This window comes from Myotis nattereri (assembly GCF_964212035.1).
Source record: "Myotis nattereri genome assembly, chromosome: 15".
Taxonomy (NCBI): domain Eukaryota; kingdom Metazoa; phylum Chordata; class Mammalia; order Chiroptera; family Vespertilionidae; genus Myotis; species Myotis nattereri.
Window position 1 is genome coordinate 46,238,791 of NC_138090.1, and position 17,671 is coordinate 46,256,461.

Here is a 17,671-nt window from a genome sequence, read left to right on the forward strand (position 1 = left end):
TGTGCTCCCATAGGCCTATTCATCTAGTTCATCTTTTTAAAGTAGCTTGTATTTTGAGTGTTTACGATGCCCTTTAGATCTCAGCTCGGGCTGCCCTCGTCTAGACACCATGACCCTGGATCAGGTGGCCTCTCTGAGCTCCGGAGTTCCCGCCACCCTGACCACTTGGGGGTGACACTGACGGGTCATGAGTGTCTCTCCCAGTAGCCAGCACAAAGCCAGCATGGGCTGTCTCTTCAATAAATGGACGAGCAAACACGGCGTATCGGTGTATTAAGGGACAGACGGATGAGTGTCTGCCAGATTCTCAGGCCACCTCCCCAGACCGCAACTTAACTTTGCCCCGAGACACGCTTCTAACCCATTCCTGTTTCCCAGAGTATTAACCGGGGCAAACCGCTGTCCTAAACGAATGACATACAAACACCTTTAACTCCCAAGACAAGAGGAAAACTGAGGCACGAGATGGAGTTTTGGAAGCCAAGATGCCCAAGGATGGCTGGGCAAATCACTCCGCCTAGTTCCTCCTCCGCTGGCCCCGGAGGGCCCGGCCCAAATTACTCTCGTCCCACACTATTGGCTCGCCCAGACATCAGTCGCCACGCGCTCTCTTACTCTATTGGCTGGTATTTTCAACTCGGGAGCTAGCGCCCTGCCCCGCCCCTTAGCCCACGCCCGCCCTTGCAATTGGACTCGCCGCAAGCCCTTATCCCAGAGACCCTCCCTATTGGCTGCAAAACTTTGCCGGTTCGGGCTGTGATTGGTCGTGAACAGAAGTCCAGCCCCTGAACAACCACCTGAGAGGAGTTGGAGAATGGAAAGGTTGGAGGGACCGTGGGGTCAGACTCACGCTGAGCCGGCGGGAGGCAGACATAGGTCTTGAAGAACTCGCTTCGGCGGGCGCCCGCCTTAATGCGGTTGGCAAGCGGCTTGCTGATCTGCCGGACGCCCAAGTATAGCAGCTTCGCCATGGGGAACGCACCCACCACCATCTTGGCGGTCGCACGAGGGACGCGTAACCCTCCTGACTGGGCGGGGCGCTTCCAACCTCTCCCTCCTCCGCCGCCCGCTCGTCGCTGTGCGTGCGTGCGTGCGTGCGTGCGTGCCTACGCTCGGGGGGAACTGCATGGGCGCTCCCTGACGTCACCGCGTCGCGCTTACGCGCCGACATCGTTCGCTGAATATGCAAATGCACGGCGGAAGCGAGGCGGTCAGGGGGCAGGGTTGTTAAACGGCTGATTGCGGGAGCGTGGATGGGTCCCCACTTCCGCGTCGGGTGGTGTTGCCGCGCTCTTTCGTGACGTTACGTACCTAGGTGGTCGCTCGGCCCCAATGAGGCTCTCAATTAGTCCTAATTGGGTTAATGAATCCCAAATACACCTGCCCCCGCAGGTTAGGGCTGTCACTGGGATTAAGAGAAAACTGGCTGTGTAGTCATACAGACCTGGTTTGAGAGCCCAGCTCCGTCATTCATTCATTTGCTGTGTGATATATTACGCGAGTGACTTAACCTCTCTGGGCATCAGTAGTCGCGTCTACAAAACGTGATTCATGATAGCTCTTACTGGGTTGCATGTGCATCTGAGTGTAAAAATATAACGAACTCTGTTAAGTGCTTAGAACGGTGCCAGTCGCATAGTAACTTAATAAGCATTTAATAAACAGCCCTTATTACTATACACGTATTCGTGTCATCATTGCTAACTCTAGTGGGAGGCTGCATTTCATCGCCAGAGGCAGCTAATCCAGCCCTCTCCCAAGCAACAGAGAAGGGCAGGGGGCTGGCACAAGGTCCCTCAGCCGGCAGAGGTTGAGAGCCCAGCATTTTGGCCAGTAAAACCGTACCCTGTCTCAAGCAGCCCCACTGCCTCCATCGCGGGGCGAAGGTCCCCAGGGAGCTGGCTCAGGAAGGAGTTTAAGGACATGTTCCAGCCTGTCCTCCCTTACCCAGCAGGGAGCAAAATCATATAAACAGGGTCAGGAAGGGGTTGAGAGAAATTTCTGGGTGGTGGAGTGCTGATGGGTAATTGAGAGGCTCCAGGGGCGGCAGAGGGAGACGAAGAGAGGAGCAGAGGAGTGGGGTGCAAGAGGGCACAAACCTTCAGCACGTAGAGTCGGGAGACCCTGGGCTTTCCTTGCATCCACTCTGACTCCCTGACCATCCTTTGTCAAGTCCCAGGCGCTGGTGTTCCTGTTTCTTCATCTGTAATAATGATGGCACTGACATGTGTGAACCCAGATATTCTAAATCATGTAGTAAGCGTGACAAGACCATAAAGCAAACCTCCCCTGGGATCCCTTCTGGACAAAGTGTGAGGGAGCTTGGAGCCTATCCAAGGTCCATATCCACGAGGGACCAACCCCCTCCCCATTTTACAGACTGGCTAACGGAGGCCAGAGAATGAAAACAGTCATCAGGATGGAGCTGAAGGCTGGGATTTCACTCCCTTTCTTTAAAATGTGATTTTGTTTTTTAAAATATGTTTTTATTGATTTGAGAGTGAGAGAAAGAGAGAGAGAGAAACATTGATGTGAGAAACATTGATCCACTGCCTCCACACACACCCCAACTGGGGATTGAACCCGCAACCTGGGCATGTGCCCTGACCGGGAATCAAACCCAGAGATCTTTGATTGCACAGGACTATGCCCAACCGACTGAGCCACACTGGCCAGGGCGAGGCTTGGATTTCTTGAGTCCCACCCCCAGAGTCTTCTCCTGGAGCCCAAGGACCTACTGGGGGGACTTAGGTAACTTCCAAACTTGTACATGACTTTTTTCTGTATAAGTCACTGCTGTTTCCTCAGCTCCTAGAACAGTGCCGGGCACATAGTGGGTACTCAATAAATATTTATTGAATGCAAATGAGCATTTGGTGGAGGGTAATGTGCAGGCTTTCGTCTCATCCTCTGAGGAGACTGTGTTCAAAATATCTGACCCCCTGCAACTCCATCCCAATAGCTTTATGGTGGTGAGACAGGATGGGAAAATTACCAGAGCCCCCAGATCCTAGACCCCCCCCTTTTCTTTCCCAACACCAAAGCCCCAACTTCCTGCATCTCAGTAACCCCCGCCCCTGCAAAACCATTTTCTTCATTAAGTTCTTTTTTCCCCCCTCATTCCCGTCCTCCCTCCTCTTCCTTTCTCTAAGAAGGGTTTCCAGGAACCTCTTCTGGGAACTTCTGGGGCAAGGGTGTGTGTGGAGAGAGGTGGGGGTCGTCACAGCTCATCAGGAGCATGAAGCCTGTTAGGTAACCAAGAAAGGTAACCTACCAGAATGGGTGAGGCCGGCCCAGGGGCAGGTGCGTCCTCCTGTTCTCCAGCCTGGCTATAGGAGGACCATTCCTGGTGACCTCCGGGGGCTGAGAGAGGGAGGGAGAGACCAGCCAGAGCCGGCAGCCTTGGCCACTCTGGGGCGTGGGAACAGAGGCAGCGACCGGGAGGGGAGAGGGAGCCCAGGATGGCCCCAGGCTGACTCACCGGCTGTGCGACTCCAGGCTACTCTCTTGGCCTCTCCAGTGACCACCCCGGAACAGGGCCTGGGATCGCTCCCAGAGGTCCTTCCAACTCAGGCTCTCCGTCACCGTTTTCCCAGGATGGGCAAGAGGCTCATGCTACACAATCCCACAGCCCCCAGCTTCTTCCCTCATTGTGTTTCTTCAAAGTAAAAACCCCAAAGCAAGCGCAGCACTGTTCCTTGCTCACTCCACCGCCCACCTCACCTCGGTCCCCCTGCCAGCATCTCCCACCTGGGCTACTACACGCTTCACCGGCTCCCAGCTCCCGCCCTAACTTCCCCTATTCTGTTCCTCACTCAGCAACCAGCGGGATCCGGTTAACATTGAAGTCAAATCACATCCCTCCTCTTATGGCTTCCATTTACCTCAGAGTAAAAGGCAAAGTCCTCAGCAGGACTTTGCAAGCCCCGAAAGATGGGCCTCTGTCCCCTTGCCAGTCTCACTCCCACATCTGTCACCCCCCATCTGCTGTAGGCATACCGTGGTCCTAGTGCGCCTCAGAATTCAGGCATCTCTGACTCCAGGGCTTTCCACTTGCTGTTCCCTCTGCCTGTGATGCTCTTCTCCCCCCCCCCAACCCCCCACCCCCGGCAGCCACAGGGGCCCCCTCCCCTCCTCCAGGACTTTGCTCAAATGCCACCTTCTCAGTGAGCCCTCCCCTGACCTCGTCTAGCTCAGACTCCATGTCCCTCTGTCCCCTTGTGTGGCTTTATTTTTACCCAATATACTTATCAGTTCCAAACTTTGTATTTATTTTGATTTACTCCCTTCCTGGGCGCCCCTCGATGGTGGCTCCGGGCCTGTCTTGGTCACCACTGTGTCCCCAGCCCCAGCCCGCACAGGGCCGATGAGAGGTACAAATAAACCTGTTGACTGAACGACTCCTCCGGCCAGTCTTCCTTGATTGCCCTCCACTTGGGTTTGGACATTCTCCCTCTTCTTCCTCAGTCCTGACTTGGAGAATGTTAATCTGAAAACTCAGAAGTGCTCTGTCCTGCTCACTCTCCCCTACATGACGGGGGCTTCCCTACAGCAAAAGTGATCACTCCACACTCAGTGGGTTTCTCCTTCCGCCTTCCCCTTGAGTCACCCCCTCATTGGAAATCATCCTCATGTTTCTTTTTTTTTTTTTTTTGTCTTCACCTCTGGAAACTTCACGTACTGGTCTCCTCCTCCAGGAAGCCCTCCCTGTCCCCCAGACTGGGTCAGATGCCCTTTGGGGTTCCCCCAGACCCTGGCCTCTCCTGCCTGAGCCCTGCCCCCCTGGATCATCACTGCCCAGGGGCAGATCTGTCTCCCCCATTGGAGTGGGAGCCCTGAGGGCCGGGCCAGGTCTGTCACTCATCACCCCTATGTCGCTAACTGCCCCGGGCAAGGCCAGGCACCCTTCAGCTGGACTATTAAGGGGCCGTGACAGGGGATGACAACTGACCAGCGACACCCCAACCTTGCTGTTTTCCTCTTTTCTTATATTCACATGCTTAGTCACATGGCCTTATTTACATACAATCGGCATACACCAGAGCAAGAGGAGCCAGGGTGTGGGATGAATTTAGGGGGGGGAGGGGGTGCGTCTCTGTGCGATCTGAAGTTCATTGCGCCACCGGAGGCAGCATCTTCAGCTGCACCTGGTCCTCCTGGGAGGGCGGAGCTGCCGCCCAGCCGGCGGCCGTGACCCTGGCCACGTTGCTCCTCTTGGAAGTGAGCGGGGTCTCCAGGGTGAGGGAGGCGCTGGCCATCTCCTGGGGCTTGTCGCTGGCCAGGAAGTGCAGCAGGTCGTGCAGGGCCCTGGCGACGTCGCTGCGGGTGCCCTCGTTGACCAGGCAGTAGAGGATGGGGTCGGCCACGCAGTTGAGGCTGGTGAAGGCCAGCGAGCTGTGGTAGGCGGGGAACACGCGCTCCTCGAAGCCGCAGTCCCGGGGCCGGCCCAGGTGCACGGCGCTGCGGGACAGCAGGAGCACGTGGTAGGGCGCGAAGCAGACCAGCACGATGGCGATGAGGCTGAGGGCCAGCCGCTTTATCTTGCTCTTCTCCTGGCGCTCGGTGGACACGCTGCCCCGCACGGCGCGCAGGATGCCGCGGTAGGACAGCAGCATGAGGGCCCAGGGGAACAGGAAGCCCACGAAGACCCGGTAGAGGTTCATCCAGGCCACCCAGCTCTCCATGGGGAACTTCTCGAAGCAGAAGGTGTGGTTGTAGCGGTCGCGGAAGAGCTCGTCATGGAACAGGGGCGCCGAGTTGGCGCCCAGCTCCGTGGCCCAGACCACCGAGCTCACGGCCACGGCCGTCTTGACGCGGCGCAGGCGGGCGAAGCGCAGCGGGTGGGCCACGGCCAGGTAGCGGTCCACCGAGATGCAGCACAGGAAGGCGATGCTGATGTAGATGTTGGTGTAGAAAACGAAGCCGAAGAGCTTGCACGAGCCGGGCCCGTGGATCCAGTTGTCGTGGTGCAGGAAGTAGTCGACCCAGAGCGGCAGCGTGCAGATGTACAGCAGGTCGGCGATGCTCAGGTTCATCAGGTACACGCCCAGCTCGTTGCGCTGGCGCACCTGGCGGTAGGCGGCCCACAGCGCCAGGCAGTTGGTGGGCAGCCCCACGCCGATGACGAAGATGTAGAGCGAGGGCGGGAAGAGGTGGTCCATGCGCGAGTCCACGTGGCAGCCCTCCCAGCTGCCGTTGCCCATCCTCGGCGCCGCCGGGCCTTTCAGGGGCTTCCCATGGCCCCCGGGGGCTGCGGGGCCGCGGGGGGCGGGAGGCCATGGGGCTCCCTGAGCCCCCTCCCTGGAGGCTCAGGGGGACATTGGTGGGAGGCGGTGTCCCCGGGGAGGAGAGGGGGGTGGCTGTGGACGGGAAAGGCTGGAGCTTGAGAGGGGAAAGTTGGGGGGAGGGCTGAATCAACACAAGAGGGAATTGGGGGTGGGGGGTGAGGGGGAAGGGCCAAGGGCTTTGTCAAGGAGGTGTTTAGACGCAGTCAGAGCGCCAATGGGGGAGGAACGGGGTGACCCAGAAAGTGGCCGAGGGGCGTGTTTATGGAGGAGATGCAGGCGTCGGTGGGCCCTGGCGGGGACTCTGTACAGGATGGACGGTGCACGTGGGGCTGAGCCGGAGTAAAGGTGGGAGGAATGTACCAGAAGACACAGGAAACATACAGGAAGGTGTTGAGACAGGACGGGCTACAAGCAGGGAGTGAACAGACCAGGCGATGCGGGTGTGGGAGCTGGCATTTCCCGGGAAAAGGAGGTGTGGGGGGGTGGAGGGGCGGGGGTACAGGGCGGAGGAAGGGCTCAGCCTGGGGATGTGGGAACTGGAACAGGAAGGAGGTGAGTAAAGGCCAGATCAGAGGCGGATTGTAGATGGAAGGGGCAATGGGAAGGGGGCAGGGGAGGCTGCGGCCTGTCCTTCCTGTGGGAGCTGAGCAGTGAGATGAGGCGGCCCCACCTGCCGGTTCTGCGCGCTGGCCTCGCAGTGCCTGTGGGGAGAGGCCTGAGTGAGGGGCGTGGCTGTGACACACCTGGCAGAGACCCCCCCGGAGGCCGCAGAGGGGGGACACCCAGATCATGCCTCTTTGACCCCCATGCTAGACAACCGCTCTCTGAAAACACAGATCTGAGGCGCCAGATATATTTTCCCCTAATAGATGTTAAAATAATGACCCTACTTAGATTTTAGAACATTCTTCCAGAAACCACATAAAGCTGGCACAGGAGTCTATCCTGCTTTGGGGAAAGCTGGATGAGGTTTACGCCGTCATTTCACAGGCAGGGGGGAGGGGCTCAGAGAGGCTGGGTCACGCCCCTCAAGGACGCACAACAAGGTAGTGACGGAACCGGAACCAGAACCAGAAATGGAACCAGAACCAGCCTCTCATTCCTAACCCAGGGCACCCCATTCTTTTTTCTTTCTTTTTTAGCTTATTTATAATTTTATCCTCTCCTGAGGATATTTTTTCATTGATTTTTAGAGGGAGTGGAAGAGAGAAAGACAGAGAGAAACATTGATATGAGAGAGACACATCAATTGGCTGCCTCCTGCACCCGCCCTCACCAGGGCCCGGGCCAGGGAGAAGCCTACAACTTAGGTACATGCCCTTAACTGGAATTGAACCTGGGACCTTTCGGTCCGAAGGCCGATGCTCTATCCACTGAGCCAAACCAGCTGGGGCCAGGGCACCCCATTCTTGATAGTGATGATGATGAGGAGGATATTCACAGCTAAAGATTGTGAGTCCTGCTACATAGCAAACCTTGTTCTAAGCACTTTTATGGGTGTTAATTCTTTTTTTTTTTCTCTTGGTTTCATGCTTTATTTTCACCTTCTTGAAATTCTTTTTTTTTTTTTAGAAGTTTAAAAGTATATATATATTTATTTATTTATTTATTTTTTTATTGCTTAAAGTATTACAAAGAGTATTACATATGTCTCCTTTTTTTCCCCCGCCCTTGACAATCCCCTGGCCTCCCCTACCCCCCAGTGTCTTATGTCCATTGGTTATGCTTATATGCATGGGTGTTAATTCTTTAAAATGTCAAGAACCCCATTGAAAGTACTATTATTCCTGCTATTGGACAAACTGAGGCACAGACCGGTTCAGAGACCTGTCCAAGGTACTGATGATGAGAGAGGAGGAACCTCGGCTCTCGCCCCCTTTGCTCCAGCCTGTGCTTCAGGTTCCTCTGGAAAATAACTGGACAGAAAGAGGCCTGGACAGCAGGGGCTGGGAGCCACAGCTGCAGGGGGCTGGGGTGAGGGCTGAGCGCAGAGGCTGCTGGATCCGATCAAGGTCAGGGAGCAGGGCCAGCAGGCCGTCCCCTCCCTCAGGGACCACACCCTCATTGCCTCCTTTCTGACTTTCCCCGAGTGAGAACCCTGGGCCGGGCACCTCCTTGGTCCTGGGAAGACCTGCAAGCAGGGCCAGAGGGCAGTCATGGACCGAGCCACTCCCTGAGCGCGGTCAGCCCCAGAGAGAAGGGGAGCGAAGCCCGAATCCCAGGCATTTTCAGAGACTCCATTCAGGGGTTCGCACAGGTTTCATTTCCTGGGCTTTTTAGAAACAGGAAAGGTCTTAAGTGGAAACCCCACGTAAGATAGTGAAAAGGGAAGGCTGCTCTGTGCTCTGGATGGAATAAGGAGGCGGGACACCTCTGAGGAATCCCCCGACACACTTAGAAAACCATGGGCCAAGCCAATGGGCCAGATGACAAAACGGAGGCCAGAGAGGGGAAGGGAGGAGCCCTAACTCCCACAGCAGGCCTTGGCCACCTCCCAGGTGCCTGCGCGTCCTTCCACGGGACACCCCTCCGGTTCCGCCCCCTCCACGACCCGCCCTGAGTCCCTGCGGGTCTCTAAGCCCCTCCGCTGCCTGCTCTGTGCCTCCATCACGGCTCCCCTGCTGGGACCCCGCAGTAGCCTGCCCCCTGCTTTCTGGCTGCCATTCTGATGTCCTTCGCCTCGTTTCCCACGCTGCAGCCAGAGAGGTCTCTCCACCATGGAAACCAGCTCTGGTGGCTCCTCTGCTCCTAGCCCTCCAATGGCCTCCCAACGAACTGGGGGTAAAATCCCAGCTCCCTGCCCCCGGTGCCAAGGCGCTGCCTGACTTCCTTGCCCACCGCCCCTTCCCCCTCTCAGCGGGTGCAAGGCCAGTACCTCCTTCCCAGCTGGAAAGGTGTGCCCCGCCGCCCAGACTGCTCTTTTTTTTTTTTTTAATTCCTCACCCAAGGATATGTTTCCATTGATATTTTTTTTAGGGAGAGTGGGAGAGAGAGGGAACGACAGAGAGAAATCTCGATGTGAGAGAAACACATTGACTGGTTGCCTCCTGCATGCACCCTGACCAGAGCCAGGGCCGGGGAGGAGCCTGCAACCAAGGTGTGAGCCCTTGACGGGAATCAAACCCAGGACCCTTTGGTCCGCAGGCCGACGCTCTATCCATTGAGCCAACCCGGCCAGGGCTGCCTGGACCGGGCGCTCTTCCAGATCTTGGTAGAGCCAGCTTCCTCGCCTCCCTCACTTCCTCAAGGGGCCCTTCCCACCCAGAGTCCCGCCCACCACCATCCCCAGGACTATTCCCTCACCTCACCTTGTATCTTGTTTTTGTCTGTCTGTCTGTCTAGAGTGGAAGTCCCAGGAGGGCAGGGGCATTGCGTTGACTGCTAAAGCTCCAACATACAGTAGGTGCTCAATAAATGACTGTTGACTAGAGGAGCACACATTGGCCAGCCTATCCCCAAGGCAGGCTCCCTTGAGGTGCCCCACCCCACCACACACACACACACACACACACACACACACACACACACACTTCTGGCTCAAACAAGCCCCTGTGGGGTCCCAGAGAAAGAGGTGGGGTGTGTGTGTGAAAAGGGCAGGATCTATCCGCTACGGAACCGACTTTGAAAGGTCAGGGCTGAGTCCTGCTTGGTAAGTCCTACCCCCTGCGGGGTCCTCGCCACAGGGCGCCTGCCCTCACCCCAGACTCAGGCGGAGGCTGGATCCTGTGGAGAAAGGATGCAGGGGGCTTGCTCCCTGCTGCCCCAGTGCACTCCAGTCCCTCCAAATCAGAACCTGCCCCTGCCCAGACCAAGTTACCCAACCCTCGCCCCCCTGCCCCCGGCTCTCTGTCCCTTGGTCTCTCTCTGCCCTCTGACTCTCCTTCTGCCTTTTGTAATATCAAGGGAATTACTTCTTTTTCAGGAGCATCAGTTTCCCCTTCTTATAAAAGGAGGGACACAACTTGTATTTATACTTGTCACATCACAGATCCAAACATCCTTGTTGGTATCACCTTATCAATTATTGAACAATAATTGTTATTCTACCGCCGCTGGAGAGCTGAGACCAGAAGCCAGTGTGCAGCGGGCGGAGGCCCCCAGAGCCGGGATTTCCCGCTGCCCCGGCCTCCGGAGACCCCCTGGGTTCAGCCGCAGCGGCACCGGCACCGGCTGGAGACTAATTCCTTGCAGCCACAGGAAATACGCTTCTCCTTGCTAATCTCCTCAAGGGGAACCAGTGGGACGCTCACCCCTTCCTGCTCCCGCCCCTCCACCTCAGCCCACCTGCTTCCAGGGAGCGCTGGGCATGGGGGAGGGGCACTCAGACAGCCCCGTCTCCCCCAGATCTGCCCACCACGGGGCCCCGAAAGACAGCACAGTGTGTGACAACTGGGGTGCGAGGCTTTTTCTGACCTCTGCCTGCCCAGATGGGGAAACTGAGGCCGGGGGGGGGGGGGCAAGGCAGTTCTCTAAGGCACATGAGGTGCCACCACTGGGCAGATGTGTCCCCCTTAACTGAAGAGCTTCCCTGCCTGGATGCTGTCTCTCACTCCCCGCACCCCGGGAACTCCCCCTCAAGACTCGCTGGGGTTCTCAGACCCTCGGAGAATCTGCTGGAAGACACACCGACTTTCTCACTGTAAGAAAGCAAGAGGCCTGGCCGACGTGGCTCAGCGGTTGAGCTTCGACCAGTGGATCAGGAGGTCGCGACTAGACTCCCTGTCAGGACACATGCCCGGGTTGCGGGCTCGATCCCCAGTGGGGGGCGTGCAGGAGGCAGCCAATCAATGATTCTTTCTCATCATTGATGTTTCTCTCTCTCTCTCTCTCTCCCTTCTTCTCTGAAATCAATAAAAATATATTGAAAGAAAGAACGAAAGAAAGAAAGGAAGAAAGAAAGGAAGGAAGGAAGGAAGGAAGGAAGGAAGGAAGGAAGGAAGGAAGGGCTTGTAGTGTCTTGGCCATCCCTTCATCAGCCCCCCTTGTCCAGCTCCCCACCCCTCCCCCCAGTGTTGACCCTCTTCAGTTGGGATCTAAGTGGCCTCCCCTACTCAGACTTTGTTGGGAGCTCGCCCCCCAAATCTCTCAGCCCCCACAAGAAGCTCCCCCTGTCCCACAGGCCCCCTCCCCGTTTTGGTCCCTAAAACCCCTCCCCAGGGGAGCAGGAAGAGAGAGAAGCCCAAGTGTGGAGTGATAGTGGGGGGACGAGAAGGATTGATCAGACCCCGGCCCCCACTTTATGCCTCAGCTTTGCAGGCCAGATTAGTGCCTAGGTCTGCCAGCCACCCCTGAACCCAGCGAGGATGAAGGACTGGGGTGGGGGTGAGAGGACAGAGGGAGACGTGGAGCCACAGGCTACCTCCCCCCACTTCCCTCCTCTGTGGGCTCTGCCCCCCACCTTTCCTCACCCCCCCTCCCCGGCTCCCCATCCCCTGGCAGCCCCAGGGGACCAGCCAGCTCCGGTCTGCTCATTAGGGGACGAAATGTGATCACCGCTCGGCTCCTCGCTCCCCACCTGGTGCCCTGGTGGCAGGCGGAAGCCAGGGGACAGTCAGGCTGCGCTGACCGCCCTGCTGTGCCTCGGTTTACCCTTTTCTACCAAAGGGGTCCTCACGTCCCCCAAGGCCCACGCCGCCAGGAAGGGACAGCAGGGTCACCAGCCTTATCCCTCTGATGTTGTAAGTTCCAGCGTTCTCAGGCCTCAGGTGCTATTGTTAGTCCGCCCATGGTTGGCTGTTCTATTATTGTAACATCCTAGAGCCTTACCTTCGCTCCGTCCTCTTATTATCATCCTCACAGCTTTCCATGCCCTCGCCCAATGTGCCAGGAGGCTCGCATTCCAACATTCGAAAGTTCTATTGTTAGAACGCGCTCTGATTTTTTTTTTTTTGGTAACATTCTACGACTTTCATAATCTATTATTAACCTCTCGGTGATTATTATCTTTGCCAAGCAAAACCATGAATGCGTATTTCCCTTTTTTTTTTTTTACAGAAATGGGAACATACTGCATGTACGGTGAACCCCGCTTCCTTTCCCCCCTTATCTATTCCGTTTCTTTAATGTTCCAGCAGCCTGAAGTTCAACGTTAGGCAGAATTCTCAGATACTAAGGACTCCTGGGGAGGGGGGTTAGTCACCACCTCCCTAGTCCCTAAATTCTCACGTGGGGGGGAGGCAGGCCCTAGGAGCCCAGGCTGCCTCCCTACTCCTCGCTCAGAGGGTTTAGAATCAGCCCTCCCGCTGGCTCACACCAGCTGAGTTATTATTTGTCTAGACACAAACCAAATTATAGGCCCTGTCCCAGGGGAGCAGTGGGCTTCATGGGGAGGGTCAAGAGACAGAACCAGGCAGGAACTGATCCTGCCTCCCCACTTTGCCTCCTCTCCCCCTCGAACCAGCCCTTGTCCCCTCTCCCTTGCCACCACCCTGGCTTTAGAAATATTTTCTCTTCTCTGCTTCTAAAACGCTCCTCTGGGCTCCAGCCATTCCTACTCACCCGGGCCTTCTTCCCTCCTCCCAGTGAAGACTCCCTTCTCCAAGTTAATGCACTGAGCAGAAGAAGCCAGGGCTTCCGTGGAACTAGACCCCCAGCCCCCAGACCGGCACTGACTCGCTGTGGGGACTTCTGCCCTCGGGCCTCAGTTTCCCCATCTGTAAAGTGGGTGCTTGGCCCAGATGGTTCTGGAAGCCCTTTGGAGCCCACAGCTGGGAACGCTGAAGACGGCCAAGATTCCAGCAGGAATCTCTTTGGATTGAAGGGTTCAAATATCTTGAGACCTTCGACTTGAAGGTTGCACGGAGCATTCATTCCCAGTTCTCCCCTCCGATCATTCCCACGTTCTAGGTCTTTCCACTCGAAGACTTCACAGTCAAGGCTTCTTGAATATACGATTCCCAGAACCTGGCAGCCCCCATGGGTCTCTGTCATCTCATCCTAATCGAACTCCCTCCGAAAGGAAAGGCTCCCCATCCTCATCCCAAATATGAATTGGAGTTGAGGGGTGCCCTTTGGGGGGGTGTCAGGAGGAATGAGGCTGGTGGGGGGGCCTGGAGGGGGCATTGGAGGGTGTAGCCCCCATCATCTCCATCTGTGCCTCCAAACAAACCCCCAGCACACATCCTGCGTGGGCGCACACAGATAACCCCCAACGGACGCCCCACCGAAACCCCAGAGCTGCCCCTCAGCCTGGTTTGGTTGGGGGGTGGGGTGTCCAGTTCAAAGAGGGGGATGAAATGGAGGTAGGAAGGAGTTAACGGTGACCAGCCAAATCCCGGAAGGGAGGAAGTGTGAAAGGAAGTCCCCCCACACCCCCACCCCCGCCAGGAATTCCTGAAATTGGAGGGTGGGGTGGGTGGGAACTCGGGAGCCGCGGGTGGCTGTGTGAAAAGAGCGCTGGGGCCACAATGTCACTCAGAGGCCACCTGGCCCAGGTAGCAGCCCTGCGCCCCCCCTCCCCCACACACAGCCCAGGAGCGGGTTTGGGGGTGGGCGAGGATTTGGAGTGAGATGAGGACGGGGCCTAAAACACAGGGAAACAGCGAGTGAGGCAGAGACAGGAGGGAAAGGGCAGAGAGAGGCACGGACAGAGGGAGGCGGAGGCGGAGGCAGAGATGGAGAGTTCCGCCAGAGACGGGGATAGAGGCGCACAGCGACCCGGAGAGAGAAGGGGTGCCGAGGCCGAGAGAGAGGGACAGGGGGACAGAGACGGGCAAAGAAAGGGACACAGACACCCAGAGGTGCAGAGGGAGGCACGCCCAGAGGGAGAGGGCCCGCGGTACCGAGAGAATCGGAGGCAGGCGGGGAGATGGAGGCAGATCCGAGACAAAGTCAACCGCGGAGGCGTCGGGAGAGCCCGCAGCGGAGAGGGGCGGGGGCCAGACGGCGCGGGACACCGGGGCAGCCGGCCGAGGGGCGCTCAGCCCCCGAGGGGCGCGGGGAGCAGCGCCCCGCGGCGGCCGGACGCCGGGCGGGCGCGGACCGGGGAGGGATGCGCACCTACCTGCGCGCGCCGGCTCCACGGAGGCGGGCGGCGGCGGCGGTCCCGGCGGGGTCTGGGCTCGACGGTGGCCCGGGACCCAGCGGCGACTCCTCCCGGCCGAGGCCCCGCCCCGGCCAGGCCCGCCCCCCCGGTAACCCCTCCTTTGTCGCTCCCCTTAACCCCTTTAAGCCTCCGCCCCACTGGAGACTTCCAGCGCCAGGAGAACCGCACCTGCTGCTCGAACCCCTCCCCCGCACACCCGTCCCGCAGAGCCACCTGCCGGGGTGCCCGCAGGTCCTTAGCCCCTTGGCTCACCCTCCCTCCAGCCCACACCTCCGGTGTGATCAAGCCCCCAGCTGGGGGGCAGGCGGGCTCCCCTTTGGGCTCTCCTAGAGCTGAGCCATGTGCTCGCTTGGAGACCCCACGCCTGGGAGGTCACAGGCCCCCCAGGGACAGGACACGGGGCTCTGCTCGGTCCCCACTGCCCGGGCCTGGCCGCCCCCGGAAGGAGTTCGGGGCTGGCGGTCCCGCCCTGCCTCTGGATCGGACCTCAGCCGGGGACCTCTCGGCACCTGTTTCCTCTCCCGCCATTATGGTCGCAGGGTAGTCCCCTGTCACGGGGATGTCATTTGGAGGTGTCAGCACCATCACGTTTGTAGAACATGCCCCCAGCTCCCATTCCTCCTTGCTTTGCTTACCCTTCCTCCCGTAACTGTCACCGTCCGATGTCCCATGCGTCTCATTTATTTTCTCCTAATGATCCGCCTCCCCCAGGAGGAGTGTAACCTGTCATTTTGGTGGCTGATTTGCATACGGTGGTGTCTGTTGCCTAGAAGCCCCTCCCCTACCTCTCCCACCTCCCCTACCTCCCCCACCTCCCCTACCTCCCCCACTCTCCCCCCCCCCACCCCCCGCACGTGGTAGGTGTGCAATGCGCATGGTGTTCAGGGAGCAAATACGTGAATGGTGAGCGGGCCCAACAGGTTTGCTTGTTTTTATGATTCTCGTCACCACCAACTGGTCGTGAGAATTCATTCTAGGTCAAAGCATTCCGCACAGACCTGTGATGTCGGACTCAAAAATAGCAGCTATTGGGTTTGCAAATTCTTTTTTGCTTATTTGTTGTTGTTTTTTTTTTAATAAAAAGAATGCCCGGATCTTAAGTACAATGAGTTGTGACCCACAGATACACCCATGTGACTAAGCATTCAACTCAAGACGGAGAACATTTCCATCACCCAGGACGTGGCTCTGCCCCCCTTTCCAGGCATTGCTCACCGGCTGCTCCCCCCCACCCCCCCACCCCCAGAGGCACCTCTGTGCTTCCTTTTCTCACGGGAGATTCGTGTTGCCTATTCTAGAACTTCATATAAATGAAGTGACTCAGTTGTTGTTTTAAAGGTCGCTATTTCGGTCATTTGCTGTGTGGCTTTGGACAAGTGACTACACCTCTCTGAGCCGTATCACTGCCTTCTTCCCAGGGCTCTTGAGGGAAACAAAAAGTGAGAATTAACCAAGGACCTAAGTGACCTGCAACACACGCATCATAAAGGCTGTTTCCTTCTACCCTCCCTCCAGGGACAGTCAGGGACAGATCCAAGGAAGGTGTCCTGAAGGCTTTTAGCCCCTCCCCCAAAATAACCCCATATACATCCTGTCAGCTGCAGGACAAGTCCCACATAGCCCTCCTCAGCCCCGTGGCCACCCCAAGCTCTTCCTAAAGAGAAATTCTGGGCCTCACTGGTAGCCAAGTGTCCCCCATTTTCTCCTGGGCTCGCCCTGAGTTTATGCTGTGATTCAGTCAGGTTCCTGGCAGGAAACAGGTGGCCACTCAAAGAGTTTAAGTGGCAGCACTTATATCTATTTTTATTATTGATTTGAGAAAGTAACATTGATCTGTTGTTCCACGTGTTGATGCATCCATTGGTTGATCCTTGTGTGTGCCCTGATGGAACCCTCAACCAACCGAGCTGCCCCGCCAGGGCTAAGTGGCAGCACTTACGAAGGGATGTTTTCGAGGGATGGCCAGAGTGTAGGACCCCGCAGAGGATGGTGTGTTACCAGGGGCCCAGCCTCAGGGAAAGCCAAGCCATTGCTACCCTTTGGACAGAAAGTTAGAATTTGGAGGAGCTGTGGCTGTAGGTACAGGAACTCGGCCACTGCAAGAAGGGCAGGGATGCAGAGGCCGGAAAAGAAACACTCCCACCTCCGCCTGCTACCCTCGGGTTTCCGGTCAGTGCCTCTGAGAGGCAGAACCCAAGGCAGAAGGCGGAGGGCAGGGGACCCTCGTGGGCGGAGTCCGCACAGGATAGTCTCCCAGGGCCCTGGGGTGGGGGGGACACGTGGAGAATTCCCAGCAGGATCCCCGCAGAACTTTCTAGGCACATTTTTTTTCCGTGCAGGTTTGAGGCTGGGCACAAGGGGGCGACAATGCCCTAAGAGACCCAATGAAGAGGATGCTTCAGAAGCACTGGCGACTTCCCCAGAACTTGAACTACCAGGAGAGGGCTTGCAGGAGTTCCTTCCCCCGGGAAGAGGGGGGCTTGGTAAGCTGTCCCCGTGGAACCGCGAGGCCCTGAGCTTTTTTTTATCCTCTGTAGCGGGGACAAAATGACTACGTACTGTTCTGTCCGGGGAAACCCGACGTTTGCTATCTTATTCTATTTCCATTAGAGCAGAGGTTCTCAAACTGTGGTCCCTGATGGGGCTTGGGGGCGCTGCATTGCCAGCATCACAAGGCCTGCAGGCGATTCTCATGTTCCTTCAAGTTTGGGAACTACTCAACTAGTGAAAAAAAATCTGCCTCAAACATAAAAAGAAATATAGAGATGCAATTAGATAGCATCAGTCAGTTATCTTGGCTACAAAAGATAAAATCAGAATAACTCAATCCCCATCCCTACATATATTTGCCCCTATGGTGTGGTAAGTCAGGGTAGTGGTTACCAGGGGTGGGCAATGACTAGGAGGGGACACAAGAGGGCTTGGCGGGGGGGTGGGGGGGTGGGGGGGGTGAGGGGGGGGTGCGGGGGGGGGGGCTTGTGATATTTCTCCAGCTGGGAGCTGGCTGCATGGATGGGTTGTGAATCCAGCAGACTAGTTTATGAGTGCATGTCTCTGCTGTTTGTTGAACACCAATAAAAAGTTAAATATTTGCTCAAGGTTACAGATACTGACTTGAGAAATTCCTGATGACATTTGAGCTGGTCCAGCTGGGTCCCTCCTAGGCTACCCAGTTCCAGGACCTAGCAACTTTTTATTGTTTAATGCTGGGTGGAGTTGAGTTTCTGTCTCTTGCCACCCAGAGTCCTCATACCCTAACTCACAGCACCTTTTGTCATAGGCCCAGTTCTCTGAAATCTGAAAACATTTCTTGCCTTATTTCAATCCTGTGAAATAAGTG

The 17,671-nt window shown here is 57.0% G+C and overlaps 2 protein-coding genes across 2 annotated transcripts in view; both read right to left on the reverse strand.

The window, feature by feature from the left end:
• Positions 1–1,626, reverse strand: part of LOC308531249 (optic atrophy 3 protein-like) — a gene marked incomplete at its 3' end in the record, with an annotated part of 94,639 nt that extends 93,013 nt beyond the window's left edge. The window contains exon 1 of the mRNA XM_081108175.1: positions 851–1,626. Within this exon, the coding sequence (XP_080964301.1) occupies positions 851–992 (142 nt within the window). The 5' untranslated portion in view covers positions 993–1,626. The remainder of the gene's footprint in view (positions 1–850) is intronic.
• Positions 1,627–2,488: 862 nt separating this feature from the next.
• Positions 2,489–6,611, reverse strand: GPR4 (G protein-coupled receptor 4). The gene has a single exon (XM_081108024.1). It carries the CDS (start codon positions 6,201–6,203, stop codon positions 5,112–5,114), a length of 1,092 nt encoding a protein of 363 aa, XP_080964150.1. The 5' UTR covers positions 6,204–6,611; the 3' UTR covers positions 2,489–5,111.
• Positions 6,612–17,671: the final 11,060 nt, after the last annotated feature.

Excerpts from the sequence above, each read along its gene's own strand:
- GPR4 (XM_081108024.1), bottom strand. The coding sequence starts at position 6,203 with ATGGGCAACGGCAGCTGGGAGGGCTGCCACGTGGACTCGCGCATGGAC.